We start from the raw sequence: 17,888 nt of genomic DNA, 5'->3' as shown, positions 1-17,888 counted from the left end.
GGTACCTTCATGTGTGTGTAAAAAAATGACTGTTCTCAGATGTTTCATTAAAATATTTTAAGCGTTTTTATATATATATCCATTGTTTAGGTGGAATGGAATGTTCATATCCTGTATATTTGACTGTGATATGCGGTTGTCTCATCTAGATATCTGAAGATGAATGCAATGGTACGTCACTCTGGATAAGAGTATCTGCTAAATTACTAAAAGGTCAAATGTAAATGTTTTACATACATATCTCATATTACTCTACTGATTTGTATTGTTTCATATATTTAAGTATTGATGTCATACGTGACATTTGTACAGTTCTATATATATATGAATAAAAGTAGTTATTTGTTACATTTGACTGTGTAAAACCTAGCAGTACTAGGTTTAGCTAAACGACATGATTGATTGTCTCTGAAATAAACCATCAAGTGATGGATTTCAAACAAATACATTGAACAACTCCTTGCCACGATTAGGATAGACCCAACCCAATTTCTTTCATAAGTTCTTTCAACTATAAAAGCTAATTTATATATATATATTTTTTTACAGTTTTGGAAAAAAAACTCTTCATATGTTACTTTGCTTGAGAGGCTGTCTGTAGCTGTAGTATATACTGTATATGTATTTACATATTTCTGGTGTATTGCCACTTACCGTCAATGTAATCAAGCTGGCAAGAATGTTGGTATAGTGCAAATTTCAACATTAATAATTTTTTTTTATGTAAAAAATACAAAATAGTTCAGACATAATAATAATAATAAAACTTGTTATTAATTATAAAAGTGTTTGGCTCCAGTAGCTGGTCAAACCTATTTCTTTCAAGTATCTCTCAACAGTAACAATAGAAAACAACTGAAACACAAAAAACAACAACAAAAAACTTAGCAAAAAGTCTTCCTTGTATACAAATTAAAAAATACATCAAAACATCCCATAATGTGGAAAGAAATATTTAAAAGATCACACGGTAATACTTGATCAGTTGCATAGTTCTTCTTTCAGGGAAAATTGTTCCATGTTCATTGCAGTGCAGAGATGCAGGAATCACATGAGTCCCACTTTTGCTATCCATTCAACCCAAAAATATATTCTGTATCTCTTTTTTTTTTTATCTGAAAGTGCCACAGAGACTTCACAATTTCCCATCGGGTAATCAGACGAAACGGACAGATCAGTCAGTCAACACATTTTTACATGACTCCCAAAAAAGGTATTGTTTTTTTTGTTTGAAGGGTTAAACGGCCCATCATCCCAACAGTGTCTCCTTGTTATTGATGAGTCTATGTTGCTCTCTTTCGCTGTCTCTTACGAGCAGCCGCACTCGTCCACGATCATGTTCTGGATGTCCTTCTTGATGATCTTCTGCTCCTCGTTGTAGTAGAGCATGGACATGGCGCGTAGCCGCGTTGGCACGCAGCACGACTGGATGTTCTGGAAGGGCGCGTAGCCCCGCATTCGGTAGTGGTTGATGACGGTGGAGTGGAAGGACAGCGAGGAGCCCGTGATGCTGGCCCCGTGGCTGGGGCAGTCGCCCTCACAGTAGTTGGCGTGGTAGCCCGGCGGCGCGATGATCCAGTCGTTCCAGCCGATGTCCTTGAAGTTGACATAGAACTGCCGCTTGCAGCAGATGCGCATCTTTCCGTCGCACTCCAGGCCGCGTTTGGCGCGTCGGCGAGCGTGTTCCTCCGTGCCGGGCCGCAGTACGACCATGAGGAATGGCCGGTGGGATTGTTCCCTCTCTCGTCCCGGTTGCTCGCCCTCGGTGGGGACCAAGATGGTTGTGGCGCCCGCCTCGGTGCACTGCGGGCAGGAGACTCGCAGATCGATGACGCTGCCACCGGTGTCCAGGAGGGACTGGATGCTGTGCGACACGGGGAGCGTGTGCCAGCCGCTGCGCCGCGTGTCAACCATCTTCTCAGACACCAACTCCTCCTCCTCCTCCTCCTCCTCCTCGCCCTGGGTCTCGGTGAAGCCTGGAGCTTTGGTCTTCTGTCGGCGACGCTGCAGAAGCTGGATGTTCACCTTGCCCTTGCCTCGCCCTTGCCCCTTGGCCAGCTTGAGGAAGAGCCACACGTTGGCCTGCTCCACCACTGAGAGCTCACTGCCCTCCTTGGAAATGTCAAAGGTCACGGCGGATGTAGTGTCGCCTAGAGGAGAAAAGGGGAAAGGGTGTTTAGTCATCGCAAAGACAGCAACGCTGCAAATGTCCATAATCGTTTCGGTTTGGCAACGCATGTTTTTTTGTCGGCTCTGCTAAAATAAAACCTAGTATGTTTAAAAGAAGCTATACAGAAACGTAATTGCTGACTGCAGGTGTGCCCCTCTTTGTCCAATAATATAATTTCTGGACAATTCTGTGTGTTTGTCCATTTAGGGGACTTCTTTTGGTTTAAGAGCACCACTAGAGGCAAAAGCCCTATAGTCTCTCTAAATACATTCAAATGCTTACTCTATGTATCAAATAGAGCTATAGGCTAAAGGAGAGATATTGTACTTTTGACCGTGGACAGGTCCGACCTATTCCAAATCCATACTCTGTTTGTACAAGAATGCATTTGTTCAAGGTCTGTCGTGTCTGACTAGGTTTGGCTCGGATTTATCTTCCCCAGTCACTCTGGCATCTGTTGAGTTAGGAAAGCAACGGGCAGATTGTTGTGAGTCGGGTTACACTTTACAATAACCTCCTAGTTACTTTCATTAATAAGCCTTTGTAAATACTTCTGTAGAATTGAGTCCTGGAGATGCAGTGATTGGACAAGTGTACGATGTCCATATTAGGACAGCCTCATGGATACCAGACATGTATCGTCTGATATTGTACACAGTTGCACCTAATATTTTTGTATTTATTTAATATTTATATCACTTATAATACATTTTTCGAAAAAAATGTAATACAGAGAACTACCATGAAGTCTCTCTGGCCAATGGTCAACGTTGTGCAACCCTTCACATAATAACACACATCTCCAACACACCCTCATTGCTCTTTAAGAAACGCTAGCGGCCATGACTGAATACAAACGAGAGTTGTCTTGGGGGTGTGGTTTGATGCGGGTGTGTTATTATCACATATCGTACCCTGGCAGAGACTGTTGTTTGTCCCCCCCCCTGAGTTACCGTAGCAACAACATAGCCACTTCCTCAAAATAGTAACTTCCTTAAAATAGTCACTTCCTTAAAATAGTCACTTCCTTAAAATAGTCACTTCCTTAAAATAGCCACTTCCTCAAAATAGTCACTTCCTTAAAATAGTCACTTCCTTAAAATAGTCACTTCCTCAAAATAGTCACTTCCTCAAAATAGTCACTTCCTCAAAATAGTCACTTCCTTAAAATAGCCACTTCCTCAAAATAGTCACTTCCTCAAAATAGTAACTTCCTCAAAATAGTCTGATTTAATTTAGGATAAATTAAGAAATATGTAATTACAATTTTGACGTTTTTTGGAGTTAACTAAGGTTTTTACACTTAACTAAGGTGTTTGGTGTAGTATTTATCATGTTAAAAAATATGCATGCAGTCTAGTCAAGTCTGGAAAGTCAGGAAAATCTGGCTGCGCTCTCAGGACTGATTTCTGAGAACAATAACACGTCTACAACTTCCTCATCAGCTGTACAAAATATCGTAAATAAGCACAAGCTACAGGCTGTGTAGCAGTGCCCAAAACCACTAGCTCGCTAGCTAAGTTCCAATTCAATAAAGCTAGGATGTAGTAGTTACTGTAGCAGACACATTGAGCAGCCAGGCCACAATCAGTTTATCAAGTCACTGGCGAGTGGCGACGTGTGTTGCCTAGGTGTCGTTTATATATATTTTTTGACAACTTTCTCACTCTCTATTACCAACGTGTGCGTCTGTTTGGCAGTGTTCGTGCATAGCTGGTTCTCTGTGGTTTTTGTCGGTTTTGAAGAAACATGTCCTGGAAATCTCATTGAATTTAATCACAAACAAACAGGACAGGTGGGTCCTGACCTAAACAAAGACAGTCAACCATCAAACAGTCTGTCAAGGTTGGTCGAACTATTCAGTACTTTGGGGGCTTTAGTTGTTAATTAGGCATCATAAACCATAAATATATTGAAACGGGAGCAACTCATATCGCATATGGATATGCATGTACAGAAAAGCCCTCCAACACTAAATGACATTCATACAATTCATTCATACGCTACCCTCTCTATCTCTTCTCCTCCTCTATCTCCTTTTCTCCTCCCAATGAATGAATGAATAAACAAAGCGGGGAACAAACAATAGTTTGAATGAAAAACACTTCTAAATATATTCGGCTACATCTAAAAAAAAAAGAAAGAAAGTAAGGCTCTATCCCTTTCTAGTCCTCTCTCAGTTCTTTCCCTCTCTAGTCCTCTATCTCTCTGTTCTTTCCCTTTCTCTTTTCTTTTTTCTTTTTCTTCTTTCCCTCCCTCTTTTTTCCTTTCCCACCTTCCTCCCATCCTCCCATATCTCTCCCTCTCCATATCCTTCTCTCACTTTGCTCAGGCTCTTTCAAAGACCTCTCCATCCAACCCCATCTCCACATATAGCTTCCACACAGCCTAAAGTAATTATTGGGGCTCATATTTGGATGAATGAAGTGATTATACACGGCCAGGAGCCCTCCGACTCGCCTCCATGCCCCCCCCCCCCCACCCCCCCCCCCCACACAATCGTTAACACCCCCCCCCCCCCCCTAATTCCGCCAACTCATTATTGGCCCTTTCTTTAATCGAAGGTTCATTCAAAAGGGTGGTTATTTATAGTGCCAAGCCATTATGCACATTTATGTAAGCAAACAAGCCAGGGAAGAATGTGCTTGTTACACGCTTGTTGCACCGCTTTGCAGTATACAATGGCCGACCCGCAATCAGGAAAGCCTCCAGAATGGGAGCGCCCCCCTCATTGGGTTGGCGTGCAACGCATGACGGCGTCCTGGGGTACATGGATACATGTTGCTGTTCCGATGCATTATATTAAAACCTTTCCTGTTGCTGGTTTTGGCATCATATTAAAACCTTTCCTGTTGCTGGTTTTGGCATCATATTAAAACCTTTCCTGTTGCTGGTTTTGGCATCATATTAAAACCTTTCCTGTTGCTGGTTTTGGCATCATATTAAAACCTTTCCTGTTGCTGGTTTTGGCATCATATTAAAACCTTTCCTGTTGCTGGTTTTGGCATCATATTAAAACCTTTCCTGTTGCTGGTTTTGGCATCATATTAAAACCTTTCCTGTTGCTGGTTTTGGCATCATATTAAAACCTTTCCTGTTGCTGGTTTTGGCATCATATTAAAATCTTTCCTGTTGCTGGTTTTGGCATCATTGTCTGATATCATCTCTGATTCACCCACTTCACACCTGGATATGACAATGCTTTTCAACACTAGATAAGAACGTGGTTGATGTACACTATATATATATATACAAAAGTATGTGGACACCCCTTCAAATTAGTAGATTTGGCTATATCAGCCACACCCGTTGCTGACAGGTGTATTAAATCGAACACACAGTAATGCAATCTCCATAGACAAGCATTGGCAGTAGAAAGGCCTTATTTAAGAGCTCAGTGACTTTCAACGTGGCACCGTTATAGGATGCCACCTTTCCAACAAGTCAGTTTGTAACATTTCTGCCCTGCTAGAGCTGCCCCCGGGTCAACTGTAAGTGCTGTTACTGTGAAGTGGAGCAACAATGTCTCAGCCGCGAAGTGGTAGACCACACAAGCTCACAGAACGGGACCGGCCAGTATTGATGGGCGTAGCACTGAAATACCGTCTGTCCTCAGTTGCAACACAGAGTTCCAAACAGTCCCAAACTGGCAAGATCACCATGTCCAATGCCAAGAGTCGGCTGGAGTGGTGTAAAGCTCTCCGTCATTGGACTGTGGAGCAGAGGAAACGCCTTCTCTGTAGTGATGAATCACACTTCACCATCTGGCAGTCCGACGGATGAATCTGGGCTTGACGGATGCCAGGAGAACGCTACCTGCCCCAATGCATAGTGCCAACTGTAAAGTTTGGTGGAGAAGGAATAATGGTCTGGGGCTGTTTGTCATGGTTTTTAGCTAGGCCCTTTTCCCTTAAGGGAAATCTTAATGCTACAGCACACAATTACATTTTAGACAATTCTGTGCTTCAAACTTTGTGGCAACAGTTTGGGGAAGGCCCTTTCCTGTTTCAGCATGACAATGCCCCCGTGCACAGAGCGAGGTCCATACAGAAATGGTTTGTCGAGATCGGTGTGGAAGAACTTGACTGGAATGAATTGAACTGGAATGAATTGGGACGCCGACTGCGAGCCAGTCCTAATCGCCCAACATCAGTGCATGACCTCACTCATGCTCTTGTGGCTGAATGGAAGTAAGTCCTCGCAGCAATGTTCCAACATCTAGTGCAAAGCCTTCCCAGAAGAGTGGAAAGGGGGGGGACCAACTACATATTAATGCTCATGATTTTGGAATGAGATGTTCGACGAGCAGGTGTCCACATACTTCTGGTCATGTATCTGAAGCGAGATGGCTGCAAAGCCGAAGCGTCTGTATAAAGCTCTCCCTGATGCAGTGATAAATAATAATAATTTAAAAACAATTATCTTAAGTTTTATGCAACATATTTTTGTGTGCGGACCATCACACAGAAAACGGTTATCTAAATTTACGGGTTTTACTCACCAACCTTCTGGATGGTTCCTTTTGATGACCCGCTGTTGTAAAATGATGAAAACCGAGGCCTGAAATCCAACAACTTGGTCTACTTTCAGTTCCTACTCTCTGAACATAGAGACATTAGGGTATAGTTGTACAGTGCAGTTTTCTGCGTTGATAACAAAGTGCTTGAGAGAGAGAGAGACACAGCTGGGGAACACGTGTCTATGCTACTTCTCTGCTACTTGTCGGAGGATACAGTCTCTCTCTCTCTCTCTCTCTCTCTCTCTCTCTCTCTCTCTCTCTCTCTCTCTCTCTCTCTCTCTCTCTCTCTCTCTCTCTCTCTCTCTCTCTCTCTCTCTCCCAGTCTGATGATAACATTTAAGGTCTGAAAAGTTCCTTCTGTGCCCTGTTCTTAATATTCACAACACAGCATTTCTATGACAGCAGGATTGTCTGAACGTTTCTTTTGGTTGTCCCCATAAGATCCCTTTGCACAAACCCTTTTTGGTTCCAGGTAGAATTATTTTGGTTCTACGTAGAACCCTTTTCTGGTTCCAGGTAGAATTATTTTGGTTCTAGGTAGAACCCTTTTCTGGTTCCAGGTATAATTATTTTGGTTCTAGGTAGAACCCTTTTCACAGAGTGTTCTACATGGAACCTAAAAGGGTTCTACCTGGAACCTAAAAAGGTTCTACCTGGAACCAAAAAGGGTTCTACCTGGAACCAAGAAGTGTTCCATGGGGACAGCCGAAGAACCCTTTAGGAATCCTTTTTTTCTAAGAGTGTAGAGCGGCCAACTCCGGAGCGCACATTCCCCCACACATACGAACCCCAGACCTGTCATCATACCTCTCTGTGTGATCCCCTCTACTGTCATCATACAGCACCTCTCTGATGTGTGCCCATCTCCCTCTCTAACTTCCTACTTCCTACTTCCATTTGGTGCTTTCATTCTAGAATGTCAACCTCACTATAAATATACAGTAGTATGGGGTTTCCCTAGTCTGTGTCTTTAGCCAACGTTCCACTCCTGTACTTTTTTGTGAGGCGACAGTAGCTAAGGCTGATTCATTTAGTCTGTAGTCCATTTTAATTTAGTCTATAGTCCATATTCATTTAGTCTATAGCCATATTCATTTAGTCTATGGTCCGTATTAATTTAGTCTATAGTCCATATTAATTTAGTCTATAGTCCATATTAATTTAGTCTATAGTCCATACACACAATTGGCATGTCACATAATTTACAATTCCTTGTTCTTAATCTCACACCAACCTTTCATTTAACCTTTATTTAACCAGGCAAACCAACTAAAAACAAATCATTTATTTTCAATGACGACCTCCCAGACATATATTGAATGTGCCCCTCCAGCAGCTGCGTTTGTAATGTCTCACTGGTACACAGTGAAATCATCTGAGTCAAAGCTGCAGTCCAACATTCGCTGCAGCGTGGGGAACTGGTGCTAGCTGAGGATGCACATGAACCCCCAAACTAAGAAACTGAAAAGGGACGTCAATAGTTTAATCATAAGTTCTAGTTTTCCCAACTGGGCCTCTAAATACTCTTTGCCTCCATCTCACTTTTTCAGTTACCTTCAAATTAGGCATTGTGTCTCCTCCCAATGTTCTGGCTTCCCTGCTCCACCCCCTTTCTAACCCTTCGAAGGAATCCTCAAGAGAAAGCCAGAAGCACCACAGACACTTGTCGACTTAAAAATGTTTCCAGACCCAGACCACACATTTCACACACGCAGATAGAGTGGGTTTCAGGTAGAGTGGGTTACAGGTAGAGTGGGTTTCAGGTAGAGTGGGTTACAGGTAGAGTGGGTTTCAGGTAGAGTGGGTTTCAGGTAGAGTGGGTTTCAGGTAGAGTGGGTTACAGGTAGAGTGGGTTTCAGGTAGAGTGGGTTACAGGTAGAGTGGGTTTCAGGTAGAGTGGGTTACAGGTAGAGTGGGTTACAGGTAGAGTGGGTTACAGGTAGAGTGGGTTTCAGGTAGAGTGGGTTACAGGTAGAGTGGGTTACAGGTAGAGTGGGTTACAGGTAGAGTGGGTTTCAGGTAGAGTGTGTTTCAGGTAGAGTGGGTTTCAGGTAGAGTGGGTTACAGGTAGAGTGGGTTACAGGTAGAGTGGGTTTCAGGTAGAGTGGGTTTCAGATAGAGTGGGTTACAGGTAGAGTGGGTTTCAGGTAGAGTGGGTTTCAGGTAGAGTGGGTTACAGGTAGAGTGGGTTACAGGTAGAGTGGGTTTCAGGTAGAGTGGGTTTCAGGTAGAGTGGGTTTCAGGTAGAGTGGGTTACAGGTAGAGTGGGTTTCAGGTAGAGTGGGTTACAGGTAGAGTGGGTTTCAGGTAGAGTGGGTTACAGGTAGAGTGGGTTACAGGTAGAGTGGGTTACAGGTAGAGTGGGTTTCAGGTAGAGTGGGTTACAGGTAGAGTGGGTTACAGGTAGAGTGGGTTACAGGTAGAGTGGGTTTCAGGTAGAGTGTGTTTCAGGTAGAGTGGGTTTCAGGTAGAGTGGGTTACAGGTAGAGTGGGTTACAGGTAGAGTGGGTTTCAGGTAGAGTGGGTTTCAGATAGAGTGGGTTACAGGTAGAGTGGGTTTCAGGTAGAGTGGGTTTCAGGTAGAGTGGGTTACAGGTAGAGTGGGTTTCAGGTAGAGTGGGTTTCAGGTAGAGTGGGTTTCAGGTAGAGTGGGTTACAGGTAGAGTGGGTATCAGGTAGAGTGGGTTTCAGGTAGAGTGGGTTTCAGGTAGAGTGGGTTTCAGGTAGAGTGGGTTTCAGGTAGAGTGGGTTTCAGGTAGAGTGGGTTTCAGGTAGAGTGGGTTACAGGTAGAGTGGGTTTCAGGTAGAGTGGGTTTCAGGTAGAGTGGGTTTCAGGTAGAGTGGGTTTCAGGTAGAGTGGGTTTCAGGTAGAGTGGGTTTCAGGTAGAGTGGGTTTCAGGTAGAGTGGGTTTCAGGTAGAGTGGGTTTCAGGTAGAGTGGGTTACAGGTAGAGTGGGTTTCAGGTAGTGTGGGTTTCAGGTAGAGTGGGTTTCAGGTAGAGTGGGTTACAGGTAGAGTGGGTTTCAGGTAGAGTGGGTTTCAGGTTGAGTGGGTTACAGGTAGTGTGGGTTTCAGGTAGAGTGGGTTACAGGTAGTGTGGGTTTCAGATAGAGTGGGTTTCAGGTAGAGTGGGTTTCAGGTAGAGTGGGTTTCAGGTAGAGTGGGTTTCAGGTAGAGTGGGTTTCAGGTAGAGTGGGTTTCAGGTAGAGTGGGTTACAGGTAGAGTGGGTTACAGGTAGAGTGGGTTACAGGTAGAGTGGGTTTCAGGTAGAGTGGGTTACAGGTAGAGTGGGTTTCAGGTAGAGTGTGTTTCAGGTAGAGTGGGTTTCAGGTAGAGTGGGTTACAGGTAGAGTGGGTTACAGGTAGAGGGGGTTTCAGGTAGAGTGGGTTTCAGATAGAGTGTGTTTCAGGTAGAGTGGGTTTCAGGTAGAGTGGGTTACAGGTAGAGTGGGTTACAGGTAGAGTGGGTTTCAGGTAGAGTGGGTTTCAGATAGAGTGGGTTACAGGTAGAGTGGGTTTCAGGTAGAGTGGGTTTCAGGTAGAGTGGGTTACAGGTAGAGTGGGTTTCAGGTAGAGTGGGTTTCAGGTAGAGTGGGTTTCAGGTAGAGTGGGTTACAGGTAGAGTGGGTATCAGGTAGAGTGGGTATCAGGTAGAGTGGGTTTCAGGTAGAGTGGGTTTCAGGTAGAGTGGGTTTCAGGTAGAGTGGGTTTCAGGTAGAGTGGGTTTCAGGTAGAGTGGGTTTCAGGTAGAGTGGGTTACAGGTAGAGTGGGTTTCAGGTAGAGTGGGTTTCAGGTAGAGTGGGTTTCAGGTAGAGTGGGTTTCAGGTAGAGTGGGTTTCAGGTAGAGTGGGTTTCAGGTAGAGTGGGTTACAGGTAGAGTTGGTTTCAGGTAGTGTGGGTTTCAGGTAGAGTGGGTTTCAGGTAGAGTGGGTTACAGGTAGAGTGGGTTTCAGGTAGAGTGTGTTTCAGGATAGAGTGGGTTACAGGTAGTGTGGGTTTCAGGTAGAGTGGGTTACAGGTAGTGTGGGTTTCAGATAGAGTGGGTTACAGGTAGTGTGGGTTTCAGGTAGAGTGGGTTTCAGGTAGAGTGGGTTTCAGGTAGAGTGGGTTTCAGGTAGAGTGGGTTTCAGGTAGAGTGGGTTACAGGTAGAGTGGGTTTCAGGTAGAGTGGGTTTCAGGTAGAGTGGGTTTCAGGTAGAGTGGGTTACAGGTAGAGTGGGTTTCAGGTAGAGTGGGTTACAGGTAGAGTGGGTTTCAGGTAGAGTGGGTTACAGGTAGAGTGGGTTACAGGTAGAGTGGGTTACAGGTAGAGTGGGTTACAGGTAGAGTGGGTTTCAGGTAGAGTGTGTTTCAGGTAGAGTGGGTTTCAGGTAGAGTGGGTTACAGGTAGAGTGGGTTACAGGTAGAGTGGGTTTCAGGTAGAGTGGGTTTCAGATAGAGTGGGTTACAGGTAGAGTGGGTTTCAGGTAGAGTGGGTTTCAGGTAGAGTGGGTTACAGGTAGAGTGGGTTTCAGGTAGAGTGGGTTACAGGTAGAGTGGGTTTCAGGTAGAGTGGGTTTCAGGTAGAGTGGGTTACAGGTAGAGTGGGTTACAGGTAGAGTGGGTTACAGGTAGAGTGGGTTTCAGGTAGAGTGGGTTACAGGTAGAGTGGGTTTCAGGTAGAGTGTGTTTCAGGTAGAGTGGGTTTCAGGTAGAGTGGGTTTCAGGTAGAGTGGGTTACAGGTAGAGGGGGTTTCAGGTAGAGTGGGTTTCAGATAGAGTGTGTTACAGGTAGAGTGGGTTTCAGGTAGAGTGGGTTTCAGGTAGAGTGGGTTACAGGTAGAGTGGGTTACAGGTAGAGTGGGTATCAGGTAGAGTGGGTATCAGGTAGAGTGGGTTTCAGGTAGAGTGGGTTTCAGGTAGATTGGGTTTCAGGTAGAGTGGGTTTCAGGTAGAGTGGGTTTCAGGTAGAGTGGGTTTCAGGTAGAGTGGGTTACAGGTAGAGTGGGTTTCAGGTAGAGTGGGTTTCAGGTAGAGTGGGTTTCAGGTAGAGTGGGTTTCAGGTAGAGTGGGTTTCAGGTAGAGTGGGTTTCAGGTAGAGTGGGTTTCAGGTAGAGTGGGTTACAGGTAGAGTGGGTTTCAGGTAGAGTGGGTTTCAGGTAGAGTGGGTTTCAGGTAGAGTGGGTTACAGGTAGAGTGGGTTTCAGGTAGAGTGGGTTTCAGGTAGAGTGGGTTTCAGGTAGAGTGGGTTTCAGGTAGAGTGGGTTTACAGGTAGAGTGGGTTTCAGGTAGAGTGGGTTACAGGTAGAGTGGGTTTCAGGTAGAGTGGGTTTCAGGTAGAGTGGGTTACAGGTAGAGTGGGTTTCAGGTAGAGTGGGTTTCAGGTAGAGTGGGTTTCAGGTAGAGTGGGTTACAGGTAGAGTGGGTTTCAGGTAGAGTGGGTTTCAGGTAGAGTGGGTTTCAGGTAGAGTGGGTTACAGGTAGAGTGGGTTTCAGGTAGAGTGTGTTTCAGGATAGAGTGGGTTACAGGTAGTGTGGGTTTCAGGTAGAGTGGGTTACAGGTAGTGTGGGTTTCAGATAGAGTGGGTTACAGGTAGTGTGGGTTTCAGGTAGAGTGGGTTTCAGGTAGAGTGGGTTTCAGGTAGAGTGGGTTTCAGGTAGAGTGGGTTTCAGGTAGAGTGGGTTACAGGTAGAGTGGGTTTCAGGTAGAGTGGGTTTCAGGTAGAGTGGGTTTCAGGTAGAGTGGGTTTCAGGTAGAGTGGGTTTCAGGTAGAGTGGGTTTCAGGTAGAGTGGGTTACTCAGGTAGAGTGGGTTACAGGTAGAGTGGGTTACAGGTAGAGTGGGTTACAGGTAGAGTGGGTTACAGGTAGAGTGGGTTTCAGGTAGAGTGTGTTTCAGGTAGAGTGGGTTTCAGGTAGAGTGGGTTTCAGGTAGAGTGGGTTACAGGTAGAGTGGGTTACAGGTAGAGTGGGTTTCAGGTAGAGTGGGTTTCAGATAGAGTGGGTTACAGGTAGAGTGGGTTTCAGGTAGAGTGGGTTTCAGGTAGAGTGGGTTACAGGTAGAGTGGGTATCAGGTACATGGTTTATAGTGGGTTACAGGTAGAGTGGGTTACAGGTAGAGTGGGTTACAGGTAGAGTGGGTTTCAGGTAGAAAGTGGGTTAGTGGGTTTCAGGTAGAGTGGGTTTTCCAGGTAGAGTGGGTAGAGTGGGTTTCAGGAGCAGTGGGTTTCAGGTAGAGTGGGTTTAGGCAGAGTGGTTTCAGTAGAGTGGGTTACAGGTAGAGTGGGTTTCAGGGAGAGTGGGTTATCAGGTAGAGTGGGGATCAGGTAGAGTGGGTTTCAGGTAGAGTGGGTTACAGGTAGAGTGGGTTACAGGTAGAGTGGGTATCAGGTAGAGTGGGTATCAGGTAGAGTGGGTTTCAGGTAGAGTGGGTTTCAGGTAGATTGGGTTTCAGGTAGAGTGGGTTTCAGGTAGAGTGGGTTTCAGGTAGAGTGGGTTTCAGGTAGAGTGGGTTACAGGTAGAGTGGGTTTCAGGTAGAGTGGGTTTCAGGTAGAGTGGGTTTCAGGTAGAGTGGGTTTCAGGTAGAGTGGGTTTCAGGTAGAGTGGGTTTCAGGTAGAGTGGGTTTCAGGTAGAGTGGGTTACAGGTAGAGTGGGTTTCAGGTAGTGTGGGTTTCAGGTAGAGTGGGTTTCAGGTAGAGTGGGTTACAGGTAGAGTGGGTTTCAGGTAGAGTGGGTTTCAGGTAGAGTGGGTTACAGGTAGTGTGGGTTTCAGGTAGAGTGGGTTACAGGTAGTGTGGGTTTCAGATAGAGTGGGTTACAGGTAGTGTGGGTTTCAGGTAGAGTGGGTTTCAGGTAGAGTGGGTTTCAGGTAGAGTGGGTTTCAGGTAGAGTGGGTTTCAGGTAGAGTGGGTTACAGGTAGAGTGGGTTTCAGGTAGAGTGGGTTTCAGGTAGAGTGGGTTACAGGTAGAGTGGGTTTCAGGTAGAGTGGGTTTCAGGTAGAGTGGGTTTCAGGTAGAGTGGGTTACAGGTAGAGTGGGTTTCAGGTAGAGTGGGTTACAGGTAGAGTGGGTTACAGGTAGAGTGGGTTACAGGTAGAGTGGGTTTCAGGTAGAGTGGGTTTCAGGTAGAGTGGGTTACAGGTAGTGTGGGTTTCAGGTAGAGTGGGTTACAGGTAGTGTGGGTTTCAGATAGAGTGGGTTACAGGTAGTGTGGGTTTCAGGTAGAGTGGGTTTCAGGTAGAGTGGGTTTCAGGTAGAGTGGGTTTCAGGTAGAGTGGGTTTCAGGTAGAGTGGGTTACAGGTAGAGTGGGTTTCAGGTAGAGTGGGTTTCAGGTAGAGTGGGTTACAGGTAGAGTGGGTTTCAGGTAGAGTGGGTTTCAGGTAGAGTGGGTTTCAGGTAGAGTGGGTTACAGGTAGAGTGGGTTTCAGGTAGAGTGGGTTTCAGTTAGAGTGGGTTTCAGGTAGAGTGGGTTACAGGTAGAGTGGGTTTCAGGTAGAGTGGGTTACAGGTAGAGTGGGTTACAGGTAGAGTGGGTTACAGGTAGAGTGGGTTACAGGTAGAGTGGGTTTCAGGTAGAGTGGGTTACAGGTAGAGTGGGTTTCAGGTAGAGTGTGTTTCAGGTAGAGTGGGTTTCAGGTAGAGTGGGTTTCAGGTAGAGTGGGTTACAGGTAGAGTGGGTTACAGGTAGAGTGGGTTTCAGGTAGAGTGGGTTTCAGATAGAGTGGGTTACAGGTATAGTGGGTTTCAGGTAGAGTGGGTTTCAGGTAGAGTGGGTTACAGGTAGAGTGGGTATCAGGTAGAGTGGGTTTCAGGTAGAGTGGGTTACAGGTAGAGTGGGTTTCAGGTAGAGTGGGTTTCAGGTATAGTGGGTTTCAGGTAGAGTGGGTTACAGGTAGAGTGGGTTTCAGGTAGAGTGGGTTTCAGGTAGAGTGGGTAGAGTGGGTTTCAGGTAGAGTGGGTTTCAGGTAGAGTGGGTTTCAGGTAGAGTGGGTTTCAGGTAGAGTGGGTTACAGGTAGAGTGGGTTTCAGGTAGAGTGGGTATCAGGTAGAGTGGGTATCAGGTAGAGTGGGTTTCAGGTAGAGTGGGTTTCAGGTAGAGTGGGTTTCAGGTAGAGTGGGTTTCAGGTAGAGTGGGTTTCAGGTAGAGTGGGTTTCAGGTAGAGTGGGTTTCAGGTAGAGTGGGTTTCAGGTAGAGTGGGTTTCAGGTAGAGTGGGTTTCAGGTAGAGTGGGTTTCAGGTAGAGTGGGTTACAGGTAGAGTGGGTTTCAGGTAGTGTGGGTTTCAGGTAGAGTGGGTTTCAGGTAGAGTGGGTTACAGGTAGAGTGGGTTTCAGGTAGAGTGGGTTACAGGTAGAGTGGGTTACAGGTAGAGTGGGTTTCAGGTAGAGTGGGTTTCAGGTAGAGTGGGTTACAGGTAGTGTGGTTTTCAGGTAGAGTGGGTTTCAGGTAGAGTGGGTTACAGGTAGAGTGGGTTACAGGTAGTGTGGGTTACAGGTAGTGTGGGTTTCAGGTAGAGTGGGTTTCAGGTAGAGTGGGTTACAGGTAGAGTGGGTTTCAGGTAGAGTGGGTTTCAGGTAGAGTGGGTTTCAGGTAGAGTGGGTTTCAGGTAGAGTGGGTTACAGGTAGATTGGGTTTCAGGTAGAGTGGGTAGAGTGGGTTTCAGGTAGAGTGGGTTTCAGGTAGAGTGGGTTACAGGTAGAGTGGGTTTCAGGTAGAGTGGGTTTCAGGTAGAGTGGGTTACAGGTAGAGTGGGTTACAGGTAGAGTGGGTTTCAGGTAGAGTGGGTTACAGGTAGAGTGGGTTTCAGGTAGAGTGGGTTTCAGGTAGCGTGGGTGTCAGGCCGCGTGGGTTACAGGCGGTGTGGGTGTTAGGCAGTGTCGGTTACAGGTCGTGTGGTATTCAGGTAGAGTGGGTTTCAGGTAGCACGTTATCTTACGCTACACGCTTAGACAAAAAGCTGCTATTTAGAACCTAAAAGGGATTTTCGGCTGTTCTCATATGAGAACCCTTTGAAGAACCATTTTGGTTTCAGGTAGAACAATTTTCCTTCTAAGTAGAACCCTTTTGGATTCCATGTAGAACCCTTTCCACAGAGGGTTCTACATGAACCCCGAAAGGGTTCTACCTGGAACAAAAAATGGTTCTCCTATGGGCTAGCAACATAGACATTGCTTTATGTTTCTAGCCTATGGGGGACAGCCTAGGAACCCCTTGGGAAGCTTGTTTACTACCGGTGTTTAATGAAGAGACAACAGTGGGTCATTTCTGGTTCTTTTTCAAAACATTCAACAGGAGTAATAACTACCATGTACCTTACCACTACCGAGTGGTATTTGTTTAAATCAACCAAAACAAATCCAGAAAGTATAATTAACATTTTACCATGTCATTTCTTAGTACCTAGTAATACACTATAAATAAAATGCTACACTCACCTGGCTCGGCAAAGGTGATGATCTCGGAGGGCGGCTCGGGTGGCGGCGCCGCCCCCTCGCCGCCCCCCTGCCCCTCCTCCTGGATCTCCACGCTGCCGTCCTTGCCCACGCGGCCAACGTGTAGTTTCTTGATGGCGTTGAGCAGGGCGGCGCGCGGCACCGGGTGGGTGACGTTGGGCCTCGCGCTGAGATGGAGCATGTCGAGGATGTGCTGTTTCACCGCTTCCACCATGTCCATCTGAGCCGAAGTCTGGGCCGAAGTCTGGGCCGAAGTCTGAGCCGAAGTCTGGGCCGAAGTCTGGGCCGAAGTCTGAGCCGAAGTCTGGGCCGAAGTCTGAGCCGAAGTCTGGGCCGAAGTCTGAGCCGAAGTCTGGGCCGAAGCCGATTCAGATGCTGACTCAGATCCAGGAGGGGCCGGGACATAACCCGGATCCGAGCCCAGGTAGTCCCTGCTCATCTGGGCCAGCACACAGGAAGGACAAGGGGTCACCTGGATCTCCTCCACCAGCCCCTGCTCCTGTCCCCGTGTAGCCCCATCCACCGCCGCAAGTGATCCCGCTACAGTAGGGGAGCCACATCCTGTCTGCAGCCCAGCGAGAAGCAACGCTAACACCCCAGCCAACGCGGCTAACGAGGGCATCCTGTGCCACAAAGCGCAGACAACTCACAGACACACACACACACACTCACACACACACACACACACCCTGGAGAAGGTGATGAGAGGACTGCGACAAGGGGTGACGAACGAGAAGCAGCACACCGGACAGCTCTCTTCACCTTACCTCTGTTGAAGGGGTTTCCCTGAAAGAACAAGTTTGAGAAAAGTACAGTTGGAAAGTTGGAAAGTAGAAATGGAGGTTTTGAGACCAGGCTCTTTACTTGGTCCTCATAAACCAGGTATTTTCTGCAGTACTTGTAAACCACTTCTCCTATCAAGTCTAGGAAAGCAGGTGTCTCCTCTCAGCTTTGTAAAACGATTCCTCTTCTTTTGTCCAGTTAGTAAAGTCTCTTGTCCACTCTTTCCAGTCTCAGGTTTGGTAGAGAGTGTCCACGCTACTTTAGTCCTTGAACAAAGTGACTGGGAGATAGAGCAGTGTGTTGAGGTGCAGTAGTGATGGTGTTCTTTCCTGCTGATGTACACAGCACTGGAGAAGCCTCACTATGTCGGAGATGAATGGCTTTGTAAAAGTGGGCAGGGTTAGACTGCTCTGTCGCTCTCTCTCTCTCTCTTTCTCTTTCTTTCTTTCTCACTCTCAACTCTCTTTTTTTATCTCTCCCTCTCTACCACCCCATTACTACTGTATATTTCACTACTTCCTCCCTCTCTACCCCCCCATTACTACTGTATATTTCACTACTTCCTCCCTCTCTACCCCCCCCCTCCATTACTACTGTATATTTCACTACTTCCTCCCTCTCTACCCCCCCCCCCCATTACTACTGTATATTTCACTACTTCCTCCCTCTCTACCCCCCCATTACTACTGTATATTTCACTACTTCCTCCCTCTCTACCCCCCCCTCCATTACTACTGTATATTTCACTACTTCCTCCCTCTCTACCCCCCCCCCATTACTACTGTATATTTCACTACTTCCTCCCTCTCTAACCCCCCCCCCTCCATTACTACTGTATATTTCACTACTTCCTCCCTCTCTACCCCCCCCCCTCCATTACTACTGTATATTTCACTACTTCCTCCCTCTCTACCCCCCCCCCATTACTACTGTATATTTCACTACTTCCTCCCTCTCTACCCCCCCCCCTCCATTACTAC

The 17,888-nt window shown here is 46.4% G+C and overlaps 1 protein-coding gene across 1 annotated transcript; it reads right to left on the bottom strand.

Annotated features, from left to right (window-relative positions):
* Positions 1–585: 585 nt before the first annotated feature.
* LOC139560278 (inhibin beta A chain-like) lies at positions 586–16,747 on the bottom strand. The gene is made up of 2 exons (XM_071376915.1): positions 16,108–16,747; positions 586–2,150 (listed from the first exon to the last, which is right to left on the bottom strand). The coding sequence occupies exons 1-2, from the start codon at positions 16,745–16,747 to the stop codon at positions 1,309–1,311; spliced, it is 1,482 nt and encodes a 493-aa protein (XP_071233016.1). The 3' UTR covers positions 586–1,308.
* Positions 16,748–17,888: the final 1,141 nt, after the last annotated feature.

The sequence above is a fragment of the Salvelinus alpinus genome, chromosome 30 (assembly GCF_045679555.1).
Source record: "Salvelinus alpinus chromosome 30, SLU_Salpinus.1, whole genome shotgun sequence".
Classification (NCBI taxonomy): domain Eukaryota; kingdom Metazoa; phylum Chordata; class Actinopteri; order Salmoniformes; family Salmonidae; genus Salvelinus; species Salvelinus alpinus.
The sequence above is the reverse complement of the archived record's forward strand: the minus strand, read 5'-3'. Positions and strand labels throughout refer to the sequence as shown.